The following is a 20,372-nucleotide window of genomic DNA, read 5'->3' as shown; positions in this document are numbered from 1 at the left end:
CTCTTGTATTTTTCTGCTGGACAGGCATCGGGAATTCTGTGCCGTGATTAGTGCAAACTTTACTAGTTGTTAGAACATGAATGAATAGATTCTGTTTCACACATCAAGAAATATGTGATGATTTATTTATTTATTTATTTATTTTTTGACAAGGTCAAAGTTTTAGTAGAGGATTGGAAAACGTGGAGAATGAAATTCCACATTCACTAATTACCGATGACAGTTTAAATATGATCGAGTCAAACCTTGGATGACTTGACAAGAAGAACTTCGATAAGGCATGGCAAACATCACATTACGCGGACTAGTAAATTCAACTCAAGCCGGAAAAAATTGATTATGATAAGACATTATATTACAACACAACAATCCACAACCTTGACAGATTTAACAAACAAGCATTGAAAGAACACAGGCGCAATATACAATCCAACAATAATGTTATGCAAATTCAAATCGCATGAGCAGTTTTACGGATTTAAACTTCATTCCTTTGCGGTCCAAAAGTGGCACAGCTCGGATCCCTGGTTTCAACTCTGATACGGGTAAGCAATTCTGTCCAGCAAAGTCATCCTTCTCGGACATATCATATTCATGTACTTCGATCCGCAGCACAGCCAGTTCAGGCACAGTTAAGGGGAAAACAAACTCTTCATCCCACACAGGCATCCAGTTATCCTCTATTGCCTTTGTTTTCTTCATCGTGGTATCGGCTGGAACTCCAGCTATTCCCACCTGTCGAAGGATAACCATTTGCTTATTGCTTTTCATATTTAAACATCCCAACAATTAGGTATGCAACTATGAACAATGAAGTCAAACGATTGAAGTATAAATATACAGGATACAAGGAAGTGATTGGTACATCACCACAATGAAAGCTAAGAAAAACATGGTGGTATGCATGAATATGGAGTCAAAGCAGAGATTATTGTATCATTACCCTGGTATAGAAATCTGGAGGGGAGTATGGATCAAAATGAGTCTTTTTGAAGTCCATACTCCAACCATCTCCCATGTATACTTTGACCTGTAGAAAATAAAAGAACACAATAAACAACCTGAAATCCAGTAAAAGTGAAAACAGAAGCATAGCAAGAAATCCAGAAGTGGTTCCACCAACAAAAAGTCATTCACACCTTCAAGGTTTTCTTTACAGGTAATATTGCTTTAGGATCAAAAACCTCATTATTTGAACCAGTACTCAGCAGGAAATCAGGCTTCTTTACATATCCACATCCTCCATTGGCTTTATAGAATCCATGCATCAACCATAGTGATCTTCCATATCCCTATCAAAAGAAACATAAAATTATGACAGGTACAGAAAATATTAGAACACAAAAAACTCACCATAGGTTGTACGGTGGCATCAAAGGCATGCTTGGTACATTATTGGTCAGTTACAAATATACATTTGCTAAGTTGGGAAATAAATATCTAACTTGTTCCTGCACTCGAGAATCTTTTTCCAAGTCTCAGAAAGAAGATGGTGAATTTTGCATCACATGAGTCTTTAATCAAATTCAGTGGTGTTTGTTCAGTTACTCCAGAAAACAAATCATAAATTCCTAACTTCTCAAAATTGTGACTTAAAAATAAGAATCTAGATTAATAATAAAACTAGAAAAGTCAATGAGTATACCAAAAATGTCCCAAGCTCACCTGCATATTAAAGGCAACCATCTGAGCGCCATGAATCCAGCCAACAAATGGATTGTAGTTAGAAGAAGTAAAACGTGTACCCTTTGGGTATATCCGAAGTAGATTTCTCTGAGTAAACCTACAAAGAAAAAAACACATCAACAAACTGCAAGCAATTTTTATGAGAAGGAAAGATGACATCAAGCTCAGGAAACGTGTAATTCACATGGAAACGAAAATATTTTTAGATTTTCTTTTGTCTTGATGTATGATAGCTAGTCCTTTATCAACAATAAAAAAAAAGGATCTACTAGGTTATCCAAACAAAATTTTTGAAATAGAAACATGAAAAAACATGCCTTATCAAGTCTGCACCATAAGATGCTGTTGCCTTTGCAAGTTCTTGTTCACTCAAACTGAGACGCCTTACTTTTTCTTGATCAACTTTTAATGCTTCAGTTATATGACCCTTGGGCTTTCCAGCTCGAATAGTGATAATGCGTTTATATTCAAGTGGTGAACTCTGTCGGACTTTCTGGTCATCATTGTCGTCATCATCATCATCACTACCACCACCATCATCCACAACATCTTCATCCTGATTGGTTTCAGTTTGACCAATTTGATTATGATGGAGGATTATATTTCAAAGAAATTGGGATTTTCTAGCCATATGGTGAAAAAGGAATCACGCTACTAGAAATCGAGTACCTTATCAGCACATTCAAGCTCGGTTTGAAGATCAGGAACCTCCATTCCCCATGCTTCATTTGATTCCTGCACCTTTTTGGTGTCACCATCGTTTTCCTTGACATTCTTAGCTTCAAGATACTCTTTTGGTGATTTGGTGGAAATAATAATTCTTTTCTTTAAAGCTTCGGGTGATAGGAACTCTTTGGGAGACTCTGAGTCAGGGTAATATAGCATGTCTCCAAATGTTTTGACGACCATCTAAATAAAAAAATTCACTTTACAGCTGCAACTTTATATAAGAAAATCATTAGTAATTTCCACTATGCAAAAAAAGAAATTACCTCAGCTACTTTAGCCTGAAGATCAGGAGTAAGATGGTCCTCCAAAGTTATGATAACAGGATATGGGGATGTAGAGAAGGCATACTCCTTGATGGACCTTAAGCATTTAATAAGTTCTACAGGAGAAGTTAAAGTCCTGCAAAGCTAAAATAATACAATCAGAAAGAAATAATGAAATAATTATAATGCATTATTAAGCTCAACTTGGTTGATCTCTGGTAACCAAAATGCAGAATTCAGTGTTTTATTTTCATTAAGGTCCATGTGCAGCAACAAGCAGATATCATCATGTTCAAATAAGTTATCGATAATGATGGGGAAACACACAAGAATCATTCTAAACATGTCTTGCTGTTCATCATAGGTCCACTTTGATTAAACTTATATGCACAAAGAAATTAACTAAAAATTTCATTCAACTAGTAATCCAAGAAAAACTATGATCCACAGCCCAATATTTAAGTGGGTGGTGCTTGATGACAATAATGATCCTGCTCCCTAAAACATTATAATTGGCACTACTTGCATTCCGAAACTATCCTTCCATCGATGTCGATATTGGTTTTCTTGTTATATATGTCATGGTCAGACAAAAACCATCTCCGCTGAAAGCTTTATGTGGCAAATATCTCTAAACAAATTGCTTTAATAAATTTCCAAATTATGGTGCATTCTAAATAAAACAATCTTACTTAAATGGATCCTTTGCAAATGCCAATCGACAAGGAAGGTAGTCCTAAGATTATGTAGAGCACTAATTGAAATATACTAGATAGTTATCAATAACCTTTGAGGTGCCTATATATATCCATAGATTTCTTTAAAGGCCTTCACCTTATGATGATTTCATTTCCAACTATTATCACTAAAATCTTCCGGGCAATACATTATTAGTTTCATTTGGAAATGTCTCTTGTAATCAGATATTGTTGCCTGTTAATAGGCCCACATCTGTTACTGAGCGACATACAAATAAAATGCATGGACCGAATTCGGCCTAGAAAGAGTTTCAAAATTTTGTTGTTTTGTTTGTTGAACCAGGTTCAATAGTTATCTAAATTCTTTAGATCTTTCTCTAAAGTGACTCTGAAACAATCTCTTACATTTCAACTCAAAAAGCGAAAGTTAAAATTGACAAATCAGGTAGTGTTGGATACAGTAAGGTAGTGTTGGATAAAGTAGCTAACCACGTATCAGGTAACTTTCTTTAGAGATACAAACAGATACCAGAGAATCAGGTTCTACTGAAGTATGCAATTAATATTGTTATCAAATTAAGTAGTTTTTACACTGTCTTTAATCCAAAACACCTAGCTAACATGGACCTTTATAACTTTAGTTCATGCTCTAGTTTCTCTAGATATACCTGTGACTCTAGTGTCAAAACAGCACAAGACAATAAGAGTTTGAACGATAGATTAAGAACCTATTTAGTCAAAATTATGAGATTGAGGGCATTGTTTCATTACCTCCCATGAAGAATATCAATGTTATCTTTGGTAGCATTAGGCCACATATCTAGCTCAATTACTCTCACACCATTCTGGAGTGCTTTTATAATTGGGACATCACTGCAATCACTGCTGAGCTGGTTTCCAGTCAAATATGAATTATGCCCTGTGTAGATGTAATAATGGGACAATGGAGCAGTCATATCTTGGTGAACCTGTTTATATAAAAAATTATGAATATTAGTTCACAGTTAAAGTATGCAGTATCAGTTTTCAAGAGTTCAAAAATTAAATGGAAAAAAGTATGTTTCCAAGTATACAACACATGGAAATTGCTTTTTGTACTAAACAAACATCTGATGTTATACTATGAACAAGACATCCAGTATCTTTTATAAAGTAAGCCTCAAAGCATAGGCAGAACAGTGGGAAACAAGAACGATTTTGGTTAACAAAACTACTTGCACTCCTCATGTTGCAAAAAAGAAAAGTGGGTTCACATCAATTTTGTCAGCGTCTCTGAGGACATGGGAAAACAGACAAAATATGACTACTAACATAAGCAACTGGTACATAGGCCATAATTCAGATGATATAAAACACTTCCAAACATAAATCATAATGGAGAAGGTTGCTTGATTCTAGTAAATAACCTAATTTTTGACATGACACAGAACACAAAAGTATGGTTGGAAACAAGAAAGATTAATGTTACGATTTGCAGTTTAAGCTCATGCAATAGAAAATAGATTTATCCAGCAATCTCAAACAAAAAAAAGGGGAAAATTAACAGAAAACAGTTCCTGAAACAAGTGGAAAAAAAAGGATAAATATTCATAGGTAATGCCTAGGTACCATAATATTCCTCCCAACAGAAGATTTTTCAACTTACCCAACAAGCAAGAGATGCAGCATTACTAGCTCAAAGTCTAAGTGAAAAAAAGTCAATAATTAGTTGGGTGGGCATTTGATATGTATCAGACACTTGGATAATTGGTGTTAATATAGAGAGCAAATCAACACTCTTTATAACCCTTGCCCCAGACAAATTATGAGAACAAGAAATGTTACACATTAAAATTTGAACCAATCAATTAGCAAAACTATGCTACCTTTTAGTTCTTTGTATCAACCAGCCAATATCATATCCTTTTTCCTCACACATAGTATCATTAGTGCAACTACATATCTAGCCAAGAAAAAATTGCATGTTTCATGCTCATATATGAGAGAAATATATTATACAGTTCTTGACATACAGGTGAAAACTACTTAATTGTCCTCATCATGTGAACATCATAACTGCTAATTACCTGCCTCGTACAAAAAAAAAGAACTAACTTGGATTCCTCTAGCTTTTTTTTCCCTGTTTTCAGTGTCATATACAGTATGCCAGTGAATGTTGCCATATTGATTATGCAAGACAGTCAGTAATTTTCTTTTCCCATGACGTAAGTGTGCCAGATTCTGATAAAAGAGAAAATGACATGAGAGAAAAGGTCGTTTTCTCGATCGGATCAACTGACATTCACACAAAATATTACAATTCAAAATATTTTTGCCAAAGCATAATGTGGCTAAGCAAGCTTAATCTATACACATATGCCACATTGTGATCGACCTGATTCCTGAAACAAAGCAGTCATCCATATGTATATACATACCTACTGAGAGTTCCTATTGTCAAGTAGAAACAAAACCATGACAAAAGCAGATGATGAATTAATCGTCTTTTAGACAATCAATCAAACACCTAATAACACGAGAAAATATTTTTCAAGATAACTAAAAGAGACAAATTTGTTTATCTAACAGCGTGTCCAAAATTTACTAGGGTCCGGAAAGAACCCAAGGATCGCGAAGAAGAAAGGAAGGTACCTGAGATCTGAGGGGAGGGTTGAGCTCCTCAGAAAAGAGGTAGTGATGAAAGTCATCTACGGTGAATACGGGTTTGAAGTGCTTGCGATGGAAAAGCTGCCGATGGCGGAGCTCGAGGGCCTGCTCCATGACCCGCTCAACGTCGGCGACGGCGGCGTCTCCCTGCGCCTCCGCCAGGAACCGGTGGAACTGGTCGGCGGTCATGTGCGTCCCGCCCTCGGAGTGGGCGTCAAAGGCGGCCCTCACGTCCGCCGGCGGCTGCGCCTCGCTCCACCGGAACTTCCTCGTGAAGCAAAAGCAGCATTTGTAGCTCCCCATCTCACCGACCTGACTGGGCTTTCTTCGGGGGTTTGGAGAAGAATATTGTGGTCGGGAACGGAGAGGAAAAGAGACTAAGTAGCGTCGGGAAATGGCAGCGTGTTAACCGTCGGAACGGCCGCCCTACCCGCGTGGTGGGCGTCTCCGTCGGAGTAATAATGATATGGATATTTACTGCTTTGTTTAATTATTTCCCCACATGTGATTTTCTATCGGCTCCAAGGCAGGGAACACAAAACTCGGTACAACAAACATGGCCACATGTCCACGTGGCTATATAAGAGACGAGGGCCCGACCGAGTGGAGAAAAACCGTGTTCCCTGCCTCCGTCTAGATAGGAGAGCTCCGACCTTCGGTTTCGGTGACTGAGATGGGTTGGGGCTAGTCGCAGACAGCTGCGTTAGAACGCACCGGAGGGATCGCGACGGCGAGCTGCCGACAGAGGCATACGTCGTGATCAAAGCGAACTTGGACGGTGATCGAGCGGCACACGGCATGCCGTGACGGGAAAATTGTCGTGGCAAACAGTACTCCACGTAGCATGAAGCGGCGGGACACGGCGAGTGATGGCCACATCATAACGACCAATCGTATTCCGGCACGATATTTAAAGCACCGATTCTAACAGCGACTGCTCGTTTCCGATCATTAATCGATTAACGTACCGTCTATGTTAAGGTAGCCCAACGGAAACTTCCATCCAAGGCGTGTTTAGGAACACATTTGAATTAGGATTAATGCATATTTTTAAATATAAATTAATATTTAATAACTTTTAAATTATATTTGACTGAATATTATATTAAAAATAATCAAATACCGATATTATCTCATGATAGCATTAAATTTTTAAAATATATTTACTAATTAATTTAAATAAAAATATTTGTTTATTTTTAAATAAATATTAAAACACTAGAAATGTAAATTTATCAGAACTTTTGAAATATAATTTTACCAAATAATACTTACATTAATACATATTAAAAATATAATTTTTAATTATTATTTATGAAATACTTTAAATATTTTATAATGGTACAGTCACTCAAATATTTTTCTTTAATTATATATTAAAATATAAATACGTTTCAAACGCAACGTTAGTCCATCCTCAACTTGCTTATTCTTACTTCGGTGACTTCATTATTTTTGATATGACACATTTGTCATTTCAAATATCGACATTTTTCTATATATACCCTCCGGTTGAGTTCCAACATGTGGATCATATCAATCATGATGGTCTGTAATTACAATCAGACGCTTGCGGACTTTTTGAAATTTGACTTCGGGCGGTGAGTAGATACAAGATGACAAGAACGAGCAAGATGATGGCGAACTTGATAATTTTGATGACATTTGGTAACGGACGCGTTGAACCCGGAGACCATCCACGATCCTTACAAGCACGCCACACGCATCCACGATCAAAAGGTCGAACACCTTCCTTCCTTCGTTCCGCCCTCGGCCGCCGCTTGCCGCCCGCCGCCCGCGGATCCAGTACCTCGCTCTCGTCCCGTCGCCACTGGGGAAATGGAGGACGCACCGGCCGCGGCGCTGAAGGCGGTTACATTGACCCACGTCCGGTACCCGCGGGGCGACTCCCTGGGCCACTTCCTGGCGTGGGTGTCCCTGATCCCGGTCTTCATCAGCTTTGGTGGGTTCATCTCCCACTTCATCTTCCGGCGGGAGCTGCAGGGCCTCTGCTTCGCCCTCGGCCTCATTATCTCCCAGGTCATCAACGAGCTCATCAAATCCTCCATCCACCAGTCCCGCCCCTCGTCGATGTGCGCCGTCCTCGAGGTCTGCGACTCCCACGGTTGGCCCTCCAGCCACTCGCAGTTCATGTTCTTCTTTTCGACCTACTTTTCCCTCCTCTGCCTCATCAACGGCGTCGGCGTCTCCTCCCCCAGCTCTAGACGCATCATCGCCCTCCTCCCGTGGCCTTCCGCCTTCCTCACCCTCTACTCGCGCGTCTACCTCGGCTACCACACCGTCCCCCAGGTGGCACCCGCATCTCTCGGATCAGCCAAGGATTCAATCTTTTGTGTGATAAGGGGAATGATTTGATTTATCGGTCAGGTGCTCGCGGGATCGACGCTGGGGCTGCTGCTCGGGGCCGGGTGGTACTGGATCGTGAACACGATGCTGGTGGACTTCTTTCCGGCAGTGGAGGAGAGCGCGATCGGGAGATTCCTGTACATCAAGGACTCGACGCACATCCCGAACGTGCTCAAGTTCGAGTACGACAATGCAAGGGCTGCCAGGAAGAAACCAGCCAACGATTGAACGAACCCCTGTACATTGTTGGATTCTTTGTTCCTAATCTTTTAATTCTCTTGGTAGTCATTTATATACTTTGCTGTTTCTTGTTCTTACTCTTGAAACTTTTTAGGGCTTATATCATTGGGTTGTGACAATGACTCTTTCGTTCTACAATCAAATATTCATGCCTTTTTGCACAATACTCAATCTTGTTGATTTTAGGTAACAGAAATATTGATTGTTTTTCATAACAACAACAACAACATAAGTCCCAACTATTTGGGATCAGCTTTATGAATTTTTTGTTACCATTATGATATGTAAAATGTCATCTATTTAGTTAAGTTCAGAATATTTAAATCTTTATTTATAGTTTTTATTAAAATCTTTTTAGGTTTTCTTCTACCTCTTCTCGTACCATCAATATTAAGTATTGCACATCTTCTGATTATCGCCATCGGTTGCTCTTCATAAGACAGTCTTATTTCAGTTGACCCTCCACTATATCTTATTTAGTTAAGTTTAGTGTACTTAAATCTTTATTTATAGTTTTTATTAAAGAATTTTTAGTTTTCTTCTACCTCTTCTCGTACCACCAATATTAATTATTTCACTCATTTTGTCTACCACCATCGGTTGCTTTTCATAAGACGGTCTTATTTCTGTTGATCCTCCACCACATCTTCTTTGATCTAGCAAGTTTCAAGTGTCCACAGCTTATTGTTCTCTTCTCGGTTCACTCATTCACCTGGTAATTTTCTTTTGGTAAAAAAACCTGGTATTTTTCAATTATGGCAAACCTTGGACCTGATCTTCTGCAATCTAAAAATTTGATGATCAATTGATCATCGCCTCTAAACATACAAACATTTTTAATGTTTATGTGAACTATCATGTGCAAAATATACGTCTTTTCTTCCTATTGAATGCTTAACACTTCTAATTCTTGACAAAAAGATTGTTGTTTAGCTTAGGTTGATCTTATACTCATATACAGAGTTATAAGTTGATATTGTTGGAAGTAGCCCATGTTCCATAGAAGATGTAAAATAGAAATGTAAAATGTTTATATGTACATGTATCTGATGAAGTATGAACAATAAGATAGACTGACACGTGGAGTCCTTTGAATTTATACTCAGACATTTTAGTTTATATAGAGTTGACATTTGTGTATCCATAGTCAGCTTTTGATATGCATAGTTGTTGAATATCTTATGCTTAGAGTATCGATCACTAACAGTGAGATGGTGAAGAAAAAATTTATCAGAAGACACAGCATGTAGATCTCTTGCATAGTCTAAGGGGACTAAATGATTGAGAATTAAATAGAATTTTGGCAATAATGGTTCCAACAAGCCAGAATTTAGAAACCTTGTATTTTTCCTTTTTTTTTTACATACAATGATGATTGGACCCAATAGGCCCACTAGATCAAATAGCCCTGATATATAACGGGTTCTTGTCCAAAATGCTTAAACCTGTTTCATTATTAGTGAGCCCATGTAAAACCTTATATGCCATTATAATGTCTCTCCTGCTTACAACTATGGGACTTATTGGAGCAGCACAATCTACCATATTCAAAAGGTTGATATCCTCAGTGATGCCTGACATATATCCTGAAATCATTTCCTAGTAAGCAATTTGCGAGATCCATGGCAAAATGATGGCTCCAAGTCATGACTTGTATTATTTGGGTTCCACAGTTCATGTGAAATTGAAGAACAAGAACAACAATTATTATATGACCAAACCAGTCTTTCGGTTTATGCTGTTCCTTAGATTTTATTTTTAAACTTGGAGATTTCTTTGTTAATTAATGTTAGTCATCTAAACTTCATTGACCTTGTGATCGTTGTCAACTTCTCTTTCTTTTCCTGTTTTCCGTTTCTAGTAGTTCAATATGCTTCATTTTGAGTCCTCACTCTTCGTTACATGTCTATGACGTGGTTGTTCAATATGCTCCATTTTGAGTCTTCAGTAAGTTTCATTGATTTGGGTGAACTTTTGGAGGAAAAGGATTTCAGGGGGAGAAAACGTGGGGCACGAGAACAAGGTTAGAGTCAGGGAGTATAGTTGTGTAGTAAAAGGACAGTTAGAGAGGAATTTGGTAGGCAATAACTCGACTTTTCAGTCTAACAAGGAATTGGAGATGTGGAGCTCAATTTATAATTGATGCTACAAGTAAATTTAAAATAGAGCTTAGAAGAAATGCTTTATCTATAATAGAACTGCATTTTCAAAGTTTTAAAAGAGAGCTTCTGAAGGGAATTAACACATGAATTAAAGTACTTGCATATACATGAAATGATATCTCAGTTTCTCTTCCAAGGCCTTCGACCAAAGTTAGATTGTTTCTTTTCAAAGAAATACATTCATTGATAACGTAGTCTAAAATGGTAGACTGAATCGTTAGCATATGTAGATCTTAATACTGAAGGCATCTCAGAGAGTTGATCTCGGTTTGGTAGTTGCTGCATGTGCTTTGATGAAATTAATTTGTTTAAACCAACTAGATGCTTTTAAAAATATTTGGCTATTGTACTCTTGGCCTTTTCACTTTTCCTTAAATAATATACCAGTTTCTTTTTAACATCATGTAAATTGAGTTACCTCTGTGAAAGTGCATCCTCGATGCTGCATATATATATGTAAAGATCTGTAAGGCCATATCTTGTGAAATTTTCATGTGGCTAATGTTCATTGGCTGTGTTGAACAACTCGTTTGCAAAGACTTGATTAGTGATTATTCTGACTGTTTTTACTTGTATGTAACCTTCTTGTCAATGATTGATGAATATAAAAGTGATGACGATGAGTCCAAGTAATTGAATCCTTTCCAAGGATTTAGGTCGCTATTCATTTATGGTGATGTTCATCATTGACTCCAGTAATCAAAACATCAGCTTGTGAATAGAAATTTTGATATAGTAATGACTCAAAACTAAATGATGTGGCAAGATGGTTACAAAAGCAATCAGCAGATGCTTTCTAGTGACAAAAATGTGTAGGAATTTACTTCAGCGATGAGAAAGTCTTGTGATGTGTGATTCTTAATATATAGATTAGCTGTAGGAAAAAGGACATCATGCTTGTTTTACGGACCAATATTTGTTAGAGCATAGGTATGACAGTTGTGTCTTCCACCCATCTTACATATTTGAAGAAGTCTGGTCAGTCGATGTATCAGTTTAAATTGATTCACCTGTTCGGTGCAGGTTTATCTGTTGGAAAAAGATTGAGATCAAACATGGCGTACAATATCCTGATTCCAGTATGAAGCCAGGCATACATGAACCTGCTGTCTCCAGAGGCATGTATAGAAGATCTTGAAAGATGATCTTGCTCCTGGTACTGTTCTCCTGCTATCTGTTGCTTGTTAAGTCATTAAGATGAGACAATCATATTTTCGTAGGTTTATTCCGACATTGTTTTCCGCTTGATGATAACTGCATTTGCACTCGATTATCATGAATATTTGTAATTTCAAATACTGTATAAATCTTTATCTTCAAAGTTCTTCACTACTGCATCAGTTGAGCATCTCCACCTTGGTCCTCCAAGAGAACACCAAACACACTTTCCTGAAATTGGGATTTACCAAAATTACATCAACTTATACATGAAACTACTTATCTCATTAATGTGCATATATATATTACCCAATGTTGAATATACTTAATCCTACTGTACTTTGCATTCTTCAGCATGAAACCAGCATTTGTGGTCATGGACATATGGTTGTTTTGATTCTCATATTTCTATGGCTTATGCACCTCATCTAAATGAACAATTGAACTGATAAACATGGGAGAGCTGTAAGAACTCATACCCGTCCACAAAAATGAACTCAAAATAGGTATAAAGAAAGTTTATGATGGATGAGCTGGACATTGGATCCTCTTTTGTCCATCTGATGCATCTCTGCTGTGCCAAATTCTTTGACTCCCATTCCCATGCTTGTCTACAATTATTTTGTTTTGTTTTTTGGCACCATTACGTGATGCTGATTTCTGATTATTTTTCAGACATGCATACTACCCTAACTACTGAGGTTTGGCACAAAATTTGATGAAAGGGATTAGCATGGATATATTGACTTGAAATTTCTGACCTCTTTTCTTCCAGATCTTGTTTTCAGTGGGGTAAAACTACCTGATCAGTATCAGGTCATACTGGGGAAGAGTGAGTCACGTGCTACAGAGTGACACTTCACGTGCACAGATGCAAATAGATGCATTCAATGTGATGGGAGAAGTGCTGATGGGGAGTGCAGTGGTAGGACCTACATGAGTTCCATGTGAACCCATACGCGCACCATGTGCCACATTATTAGTAGTAGGTCATGTAATCCATCTTATTAATGATGCTATAATACATTATGATTTTTCACATCATGTATAAAATAATAGTCATCATACAAATAATACTCTCTCTAGCAATCATTATACATCCAACAAGCTATAATGTTCCAGTTATTTAGGGTTAAGTTTTGTGGTATTGAAGGGACATCTTGCATATAACCTTATGATCCATTCATTATGCATTTTTGGATGATAATTGGACGGATTTTTGAAACCCTGGCAACATTCTCCATTTTATGATTTCTCAATAGCGTTTTCTTTTTCATCTAATATATACAATTTTTTTTTCAAGGCATTAGAGAAAATTTTGAAAATGAGGTATTTCTTTTTTTTTTAAGAAAAGATATTTTTTTAAATAAAAATCGTTTTATAATAATTTATCTATGTATTAAAATATTATATACATATACATTTATATATTTATATATTTGAGTGATGTGTGTTGATGTAACGGTTTATGAAACGGGTTTGAAACCGCTACAATTACCGTTATTTTGAGGCGGGGAACGATCACATGATCGCATGCACAGACCTCCGCGGCCTCCGCCAATATATCCGTTCCTCATGTTCTGTTACCCAAACAAGGCAAAGGCGAGGAGGAGGCAAGCAAGATGATGAGGACGGCGGCCGCCATGGTGTCGTCGAGCCCCGGCCGGGAGAAGCTCCCGGCCCCGGGCCTGGCCCGGATCCTGACCGGCAGTGGCAGCCGGAGCCGCGGCCGCCACGCCGGCCGCTCCAGCCCAATGTTCAGCTCCCGCAGCAAGAGCGTGGGCCGCTCGTCCGAGGCAGCGCAAGCGGCCCTGACGGCGGCGGGGCAGGAAGGAGAGCCATCTTCACCGAAGGTGACTTGTATCGGCCAGGTTCGAATCCGGAACAAGAAACCGGCGAGGCCCGAAACGCCTCGGCCGAAGGACCCGAAACCGCCCTGCCAGTGCTTCCACAAGGCCTTGCTTTGCAGTCTTTTCCCGGCTCGGAAGAAGCCCAAGGGCGGCGGAGGGCGGTCGCTGTGGCGGAGGTGGGTGCCCCTGGGCGGCCGATCTGGCGGGTACCAACGGCGGGAACCGGATTCGCCAAGAGCACCGCCGCTGGAGTTCATCGTAATAAAAACAGACGAGGGGGACGAGGAGGCGGAGGCGGAGGAGCACGAGGAAGCGACGAGGGTGTTCGTGCCCTCGGCGCCGCCGAAGAACGCGCTCCTGCTGATGAGGTGCCGATCGGCGCCGCACAACAGCGCGACCTCGCTCGCCACCAGCGCGCGGTGCGCCGTCTCCTCGCTTCCGGAGCACCAACTGCCACCTCCGCCGGCGTCTGCACGCGGAGACGAGGCGGAGAGCGGCCATACCGAACTGAGGAAGAAGAAGAAGAACAAAAGCAACGAGAGGTGGCGCGACCTGGCGGCAGCTGCGGCGGAGTTGTCGGAGGTGGACGAGGAAGAAGAGGAGGTTGAGGAGGAAGAGGAGGCGGCAACGGGGTCGGAGTCGCAGCGGCCACTGGTATTGACGCGAAGCAGGTCGGAGCCGGCATGGAGGAGGAGGAGGGCGGCGTAGGCGTCAGCGAGCACCACCGGGAGCTCATTTGTCGCTTTGCGTTTCTTTACTGTTGTTCTCCGTTCCCATTTCTATTTCTTTTCTTCTGCTGTCTCTCGCTGGAATCCGATGTATGAAGCTGCTGTCAATATAGACTCTGTAAAGAGAACCAATGTAAGCCATGACTTCCTTTCTTCCTTCCTCGAGATCTCTGTGTTCGTGACAGTTGAAGAAGATACAGACAAGAGAGAGAGAGAGAGAGAGAGAGAGAGAGAAGGGGGATGCTGTCACTGACACTGACAACAAGCAGCAGAAGTGGCAGGTGTTGGGAGGGAATCTAATGGCGGCCATGGGGAAAGCAGATTAATGCGAGTTCTTACTACTCGACACGCGCACGGGCATAAACCGAAGGGCAGTATGGGTTGGTTCCAAGACCAGAGAGGTTGTCGGGCCGAACTGGACTCGATTCATCATTGAACTCATCGATCGAGTCTAAATCAAGAAATGTTGATCCATTTGGTTCAGAAAAGCATGATTGCTGAATCGAAATATGCTATCTGGTCTTATCACCCCATCCTACGATATTAGCAGAAAGCAGCATCAAACAACATGTTACATTCTGATAGATACCACTTGTTGATGATAAGCTTTGAGATCGAATCAAAGATCAACGATTTTGGTGATGAAGTTCTGCAAGATAATAAATATATGATAACAAGGAAAACATATGTCCCAAAACAATAAGCCTCGAAATCAGCATAAATGAAAAAAAGGTTCCTAAATCAAACACACTTGCAAACAACAAATTGGGAAGTCATAGTACACTCTTACACTGATAGAAAAGGGTCGTGAAAACTCATTTCTTCTTGGCGGCAGCCTTGGTGATCTTAGCACCTGTGGGATCCTTCTTCTCGACGCTCTTGATGACACCGACGGCCACTGTTTGCCGCATGTCCCTCACGGCAAAACGACCAAGCGGTGGGTATGCAGCGAAGGTCTCCACAACCATGGGCTTGGAGGGAATCATCTTGACAAAACCAGCATCGCCGTTCTTCAAGAACTTGGGCTCCTTCTCGAGTTCCTTTCCTGACCTCCTGTCAATCTTGGTGAGGATCTCAGCGAATTTGACAGCAATATGGGAGGTGTGGCAGTCCAGAACAGGGGCATAGCCATTGCCGATCTGACCAGGGTGATTCATGATAATGACTTGAGAAGTGAAGCTGGCAGCCTCCTTGGCAGGATCATCCTTGGAATTGGATGCAACAAAACCTCTCTTGAGATCCTTGACGGCAACATTCTTGACGTTGAAACCGACATTGTCACCAGGCAAGGCTTCCTGGAGGGCTTCGTGGTGCATCTCAACCGACTTAACCTCAGTCGTCAGCCCAGTGGGACCAAAGGAAACAACCATACCAGGTTTGAGGATACCAGTCTCAACTCGTCCAACTGGCACGGTGCCGATGCCTCCAATCTTGTACACATCCTGGAGAGGGAGACGAAGAGGTTTGTCCGAGGGCCTCTTTGGCTCCTGAATCATGTCGAGGGCCTCGAGAAGGGTCGGGCCCTTGTACCAGTCCAGGTTGGTAGACCTCTCAATCATGTTGTCACCCTCAAACCCTGAGATGGGAACAAAGGGTATCTTCTCTGGGTTGTAGCCTACCTTCTTGAGGTAAGAAGAAACTTCCTTCACAATTTCATCATACCTAGCCTTTGAATATTTGGGGGTTGTTGCATCCATCTGTAATGTGGCATTACGGAAACTCAAAATTGTCAAATAACAGAAGAATGCAAAATAATCCAGTTTAGAGAGAAAGATAAGCAGAGCTTTTAGACAAAAAGGTTTTCATCAAAGTGCTGGAAAAGGAACATAAATTCAAATGTAAGAATTAAGAAGAGACGGCATATCAGAGACCAATGGAGATACAACTGATACAATTTAAACTAGACAAGTAATTCCAAATATGATTAACAAGAGAAAGATGAGAAATATGTTTCACCGAGTGGCCAAAGATGTTTACCTTGTTACAACAGCAAATCATCTGTTTGACTCCAAGAGTAAAAGCAAGCAATGCATGCTCACGAGTCTGACCGTCCTTGGAGATACCAGCTTCAAAACCACCAGTGGTAGAGTCGATGATAAGAACAGCACAGTCAGCCTGGGATGTTCCAGTAATCATATTCTTGATGAAGTCACGGTGTCCAGGAGCATCAATGACCGTGCAATAATACTTGGTGGTCTCAAATTTCCAAAGAGCAATATCAATGGTAATTCCTCTTTCACGCTCCGCCTTAAGCTTGTCAAGAACCCAAGCATACTTGAATGACCTCTTGTTCATTTCTGCAGCCTCCTTTTCAAACCTCTCGATCACACGCTTGTCAATGCCACCCAACTTGTAGATAAGATGGCCAGTGGTGGTCGACTTCCCAGAGTCGACATGACCAATGACAACAATGCTTATGTGTACCTTTTCCTTACCCATGGTGCCTGAATGGAAGAAAACACTATAAAAGTTCTAAAGAAGTATTAGATAGGAAAAAAACGAGCATCTAGAAGATATAAGCACATTCAAGAAAAACACAAACTAGGTGCTTGTTGAGGAAAAAACACAAACAATAAGTGCGAAGAAAACATCTAGTATTTGGTCCAAATCCTAAAGGAAGGTGACTCGTCATCTTAAAGACTGACTTGAATAAGGCAAATCATGAAAAACTACAGAATTTAATTGATTGATGCATCCAAAAATAAAAGGGAAATGAAGGATATGAGAAAGAAGACAGTAAACAATGAAGAATGCATAAGTTACCATCGCAAATCATGACCAAACCAAGAGCCCAGATGATAAAAGTAAATGTCAAAATTACCATAGCAGTACAACATGGAAATATGATAAGCACACCAGAGACCATGACTTCTATTGGTCTAGTTCTTCAATCCATACATTAGAAAAAAAAATGAACAGACAAATTTTCAAGATAGCATAGACAACTTTTCGAGAAGTGTTACTTAAAGATGGCTACCAGAAATATGAGGAGCTTATGTACCATAAGTTTTACATAAACTTCAAGAATGTCCATTCCAGGACAAACAAAGAAATAGAAAAAAATTACTTTTAAATTTGTCACAAAATGATTTGAACTTAATATGAAAAAGACAAAAAATGGATAGAATTCAGATTGTTTACTTTCAATGGCACAACAGATGTATAATTCCCAGCATTTCACATGTTTCATTCCATTGAACATGTGAGATTAGGACAAAATACCAAATCCTAAACCAGTCACAAAACAATCAAGCAAAGTATACAATGGACGCATTGCTGCCAACATGTCAGGGAGAAGGATATCCTGAGTCAACCAGGAAGCAACTCAGGACATGAAATCCACTCGATCGAGTATCACTATATGCCTCCAGGACAAAGCTACTAAGAAATACTCAGTTTAAGTTACTCGTAGCTGAAAGCAGAGGCAAATAATCCCGAGACCAACTTATATGATTAAAAGTATGAGAACGTTATAAAGTATAATAAAAGCGATAAAAATATACTCTTTTTTTCCTCGTAATGTATTTAAAGAACATTAAGACCGTCCATCACCAATAGCAACAATAGCGCCATGATAGAGGCAGTCGAAACGGGCGACTCAATTGACGGGATCTCATAACACTTGCAAAAAAGTGAAAATTGCAACTTTAAGATCAATAACCAAATTATACATCCCAGAATCTGGAAATGGAAGAAACAAAGCCTCTGAACGTTGAGCAACTGATCATAACACAGGTACCTTAGTCCAAGACCTAACATCAGGAACACAAAGAGTGCAGTTACCAAGGATCATAAGAAAGAGACGATAAAACTCACCGGACAATGCTCTCGAGAAGATAAGATTGGAGCACCGAGAGCAAAGAAACAACAGACGAGCGACCGGCGCAGGAGGACGGAGGCAGGATGCCATCCAGCCCATCTTATACAGCGATCTCCCAAGCCAAGACTAGGGTTTCTATCCTCGCCGTCGGATTGAAGCATCTGACGGTGATCGTTTGCGGTACTTACTGAGCCGAAGAGTTAGATCGAACGGACTTTGTCCTACCACGTGTCTTTGTGTTTGCGTGGAGCAAACGTTGCAACCCTTTCCCTGAGTAAGAAATAATAATAATAATAATAATAATACATATAATAGTATAAATAAACAAAACAAAATAATAATGATATTAGCTGAACAACAAAACTATTGATTGAGTAAAGAAAAACCATCAAATTAAAAATCTTATGATTTTAAATGAATCGGTCTGAATTTAATTAGTCAGCTATTACATATAATATTTGATAATTTAAAAAGGATAAATTATTAGATTATAATGGACAAGAGATCAATTTGGGCTTTGGATGCCAACACCATGTAATTTATGCTTAGTATTGCTTGAAGCAACCCAACCCAACCCAACCCAACCCAAACCAACCCATTCAATCATTGTTTTCTTAGCCTCAGTTTAAGTTATTCATTTTTTTCAAAAAAAAAAAAAAGAAGAAGATATTTTTCTTACATGTATATTTTGTTCACGTGGATTCGAACATGAGATATATTATTTATATAATAATTCATCAATAAAAGCTTCCAACTTATAAGAGTCATGGAACATTGACACACGTAGAAACGCTCTTACGATGGTATAGCACATGAGACCTAATTAAGATTGATCTTAAATATAAGATTAATACACCGATTCCTTGTAACTTCCACTAACATATGTTCATCTTATAAGAATCTAAGAAAGTCTATGAGTCGTATGTTTTCCTCACCACCATGTCAATGAAGTCCACGGTAGTATGATGATTAGCCGAGTTGGCTTTAACCGAGAGAGGTGCCGTCCAACCACTCCCAGTTGACACTCCGGTCCCTCTCTTCATCCAACGACAGCGAGAGCTAGAGGGAGAAGAAGAAGAGATAAAGAGGTGGGAAAAGGGAAAAAGTTGTGTCATCATCACATCACACCAACTGGTCTGCATCACAGAGAGAGAGAGAGAGAGAGAGAGAGAGTTGCTGGAAATCGAAGAAAACGCAGCAGAAGAAGATGATGGAAAAAAGCTTTACATGGCTGCTCCCCCTTGGCAGCATATGCATCCCCAACCATCTCCGAGTCCAAAGCTAGTGGGGAACTGCTCAGATCCAAGCAAAAGATGGATGCCGTGTGGGGCTGTGTGCATGCAGATAGCATGGTTTTTGGATTTGATGTGCACTACACCGAAACAGTAAGCTATATTTTCCTTGATGTCCTCATGAAAAAGAAGAAGAAGAAGAAGACCACCTCATTCCGCCATTAATTATCATTCTCTTTGACCGAACAGTAAGGAATCGTCAACATAATAAATAGGAACTCCATCATTAACTCAGCTCTATAATGCTTTTCCCTGGTCAAGAGGCACTGCTGATGTAGTAGGCCCCTAATTTGACGACTGGATTAGCATGCATCTCTCATTCCAATACTTAATGACATATCCTTATGATTCATCTCCAGTTCATCATTGGATTCAAGTTGGTTGGCAGCATATCTCTAACCTTTTTCTCCACAAGGAAGATGAGATGGTGAATTGTGGTGACTTCCATTAAATTCTCTTGACTCTTCGTTTCGGTCACAGGACTGCATTTTGCCTAACCGTCACATATTCAATGCATCGCAGAATATATGAGACTTCCCATCTCCAATCTCCGCTCTCCCCGACTCCCATCACATATCTTCCTCCGCAGTCTACGGTAAAGGTCTACGTAAGTCTTGTGTGTGGTAAGGAACCATACACAGACTTGAGAGCTCTACGTGCATGCAGCTCATGGATGAAGTCAGTCTCCTCACTGGAGAAGCAGGAAGCCAAAATCTTTGGACGAGTTTCTAGA

General features: G+C 39.9%; 3 protein-coding genes across 16 annotated transcripts; 1 reads left to right on the top strand and 2 right to left on the bottom strand.

Annotated features, from left to right (window-relative positions):
• Nucleotides 1-308: 308 nt before the first annotated feature.
• Nucleotides 309-6,478, bottom strand: LOC103969012 (phosphoinositide phospholipase C 2). Its single transcript, XM_009382408.3, has 9 exons — nt 6,008-6,478; nt 4,148-4,344; nt 2,679-2,814; nt 2,356-2,595; nt 2,004-2,242; nt 1,666-1,783; nt 1,140-1,292; nt 944-1,030; nt 309-735 (listed from the first exon to the last, which is right to left on the bottom strand). The coding sequence occupies exons 1-9, from the start codon at nt 6,323-6,325 to the stop codon at nt 442-444; spliced, it is 1,782 nt and encodes a 593-aa protein (XP_009380683.2). The 5' UTR covers nt 6,326-6,478; the 3' UTR covers nt 309-441.
• A 1,199-nt stretch (nt 6,479-7,677) lies between these two features.
• On the top strand, nt 7,678-14,692 carry LOC135625236 (lipid phosphate phosphatase gamma-like). Of its 12 annotated transcripts, none has more exons than XR_010491943.1 (4): nt 7,678-8,332; nt 8,499-8,634; nt 11,815-11,947; nt 13,546-13,562. XR_010491943.1 is itself a non-coding variant. In XM_065129718.1 (3 exons), exons 1-3 carry the CDS (start codon nt 7,862-7,864, stop codon nt 11,836-11,838), a joined length of 624 nt encoding a protein of 207 aa, XP_064985790.1. In that variant the 5' UTR covers nt 7,678-7,861; the 3' UTR covers nt 11,839-12,120. The 12 variants fall into 12 exon arrangements, 6 of the variants coding, with proteins under 6 accessions (XP_064985790.1, XP_064985789.1, XP_064985788.1 ...); XR_010491946.1 differs by having other exon boundaries at nt 8,499-8,627; nt 13,546-13,560; XR_010491942.1 differs by lacking the exon at nt 13,546-13,562 and adding an exon at nt 13,491-13,507.
• A 482-nt stretch (nt 14,693-15,174) lies between these two features.
• On the bottom strand, nt 15,175-18,485 carry LOC135625235 (elongation factor 1-alpha-like). Of its 3 annotated transcripts, none has more exons than XM_065129709.1 (3): nt 18,344-18,485; nt 16,505-16,971; nt 15,175-16,224 (listed from the first exon to the last, which is right to left on the bottom strand). In XM_065129709.1, the coding sequence occupies exons 1-3, from the start codon at nt 18,444-18,446 to the stop codon at nt 15,343-15,345; spliced, it is 1,452 nt and encodes a 483-aa protein (XP_064985781.1). In that variant the 5' UTR covers nt 18,447-18,485; the 3' UTR covers nt 15,175-15,342. The 3 variants fall into 3 exon arrangements, with proteins under 3 accessions (XP_064985781.1, XP_064985784.1, XP_064985783.1); XM_065129712.1 differs by having other exon boundaries at nt 16,505-16,999; nt 18,344-18,439; XM_065129711.1 differs by having other exon boundaries at nt 16,505-16,988; nt 18,344-18,430.
• Nucleotides 18,486-20,372: the final 1,887 nt, after the last annotated feature.

This window comes from Musa acuminata, chromosome BXJ2-10 (assembly GCF_036884655.1).
Source record: "Musa acuminata AAA Group cultivar baxijiao chromosome BXJ2-10, Cavendish_Baxijiao_AAA, whole genome shotgun sequence".
Lineage (NCBI taxonomy): Eukaryota > Viridiplantae > Streptophyta > Magnoliopsida > Zingiberales > Musaceae > Musa > Musa acuminata.
Note: the sequence above shows the minus strand (reverse complement) of the source record. Positions and strands in the feature narration are given on the sequence as shown.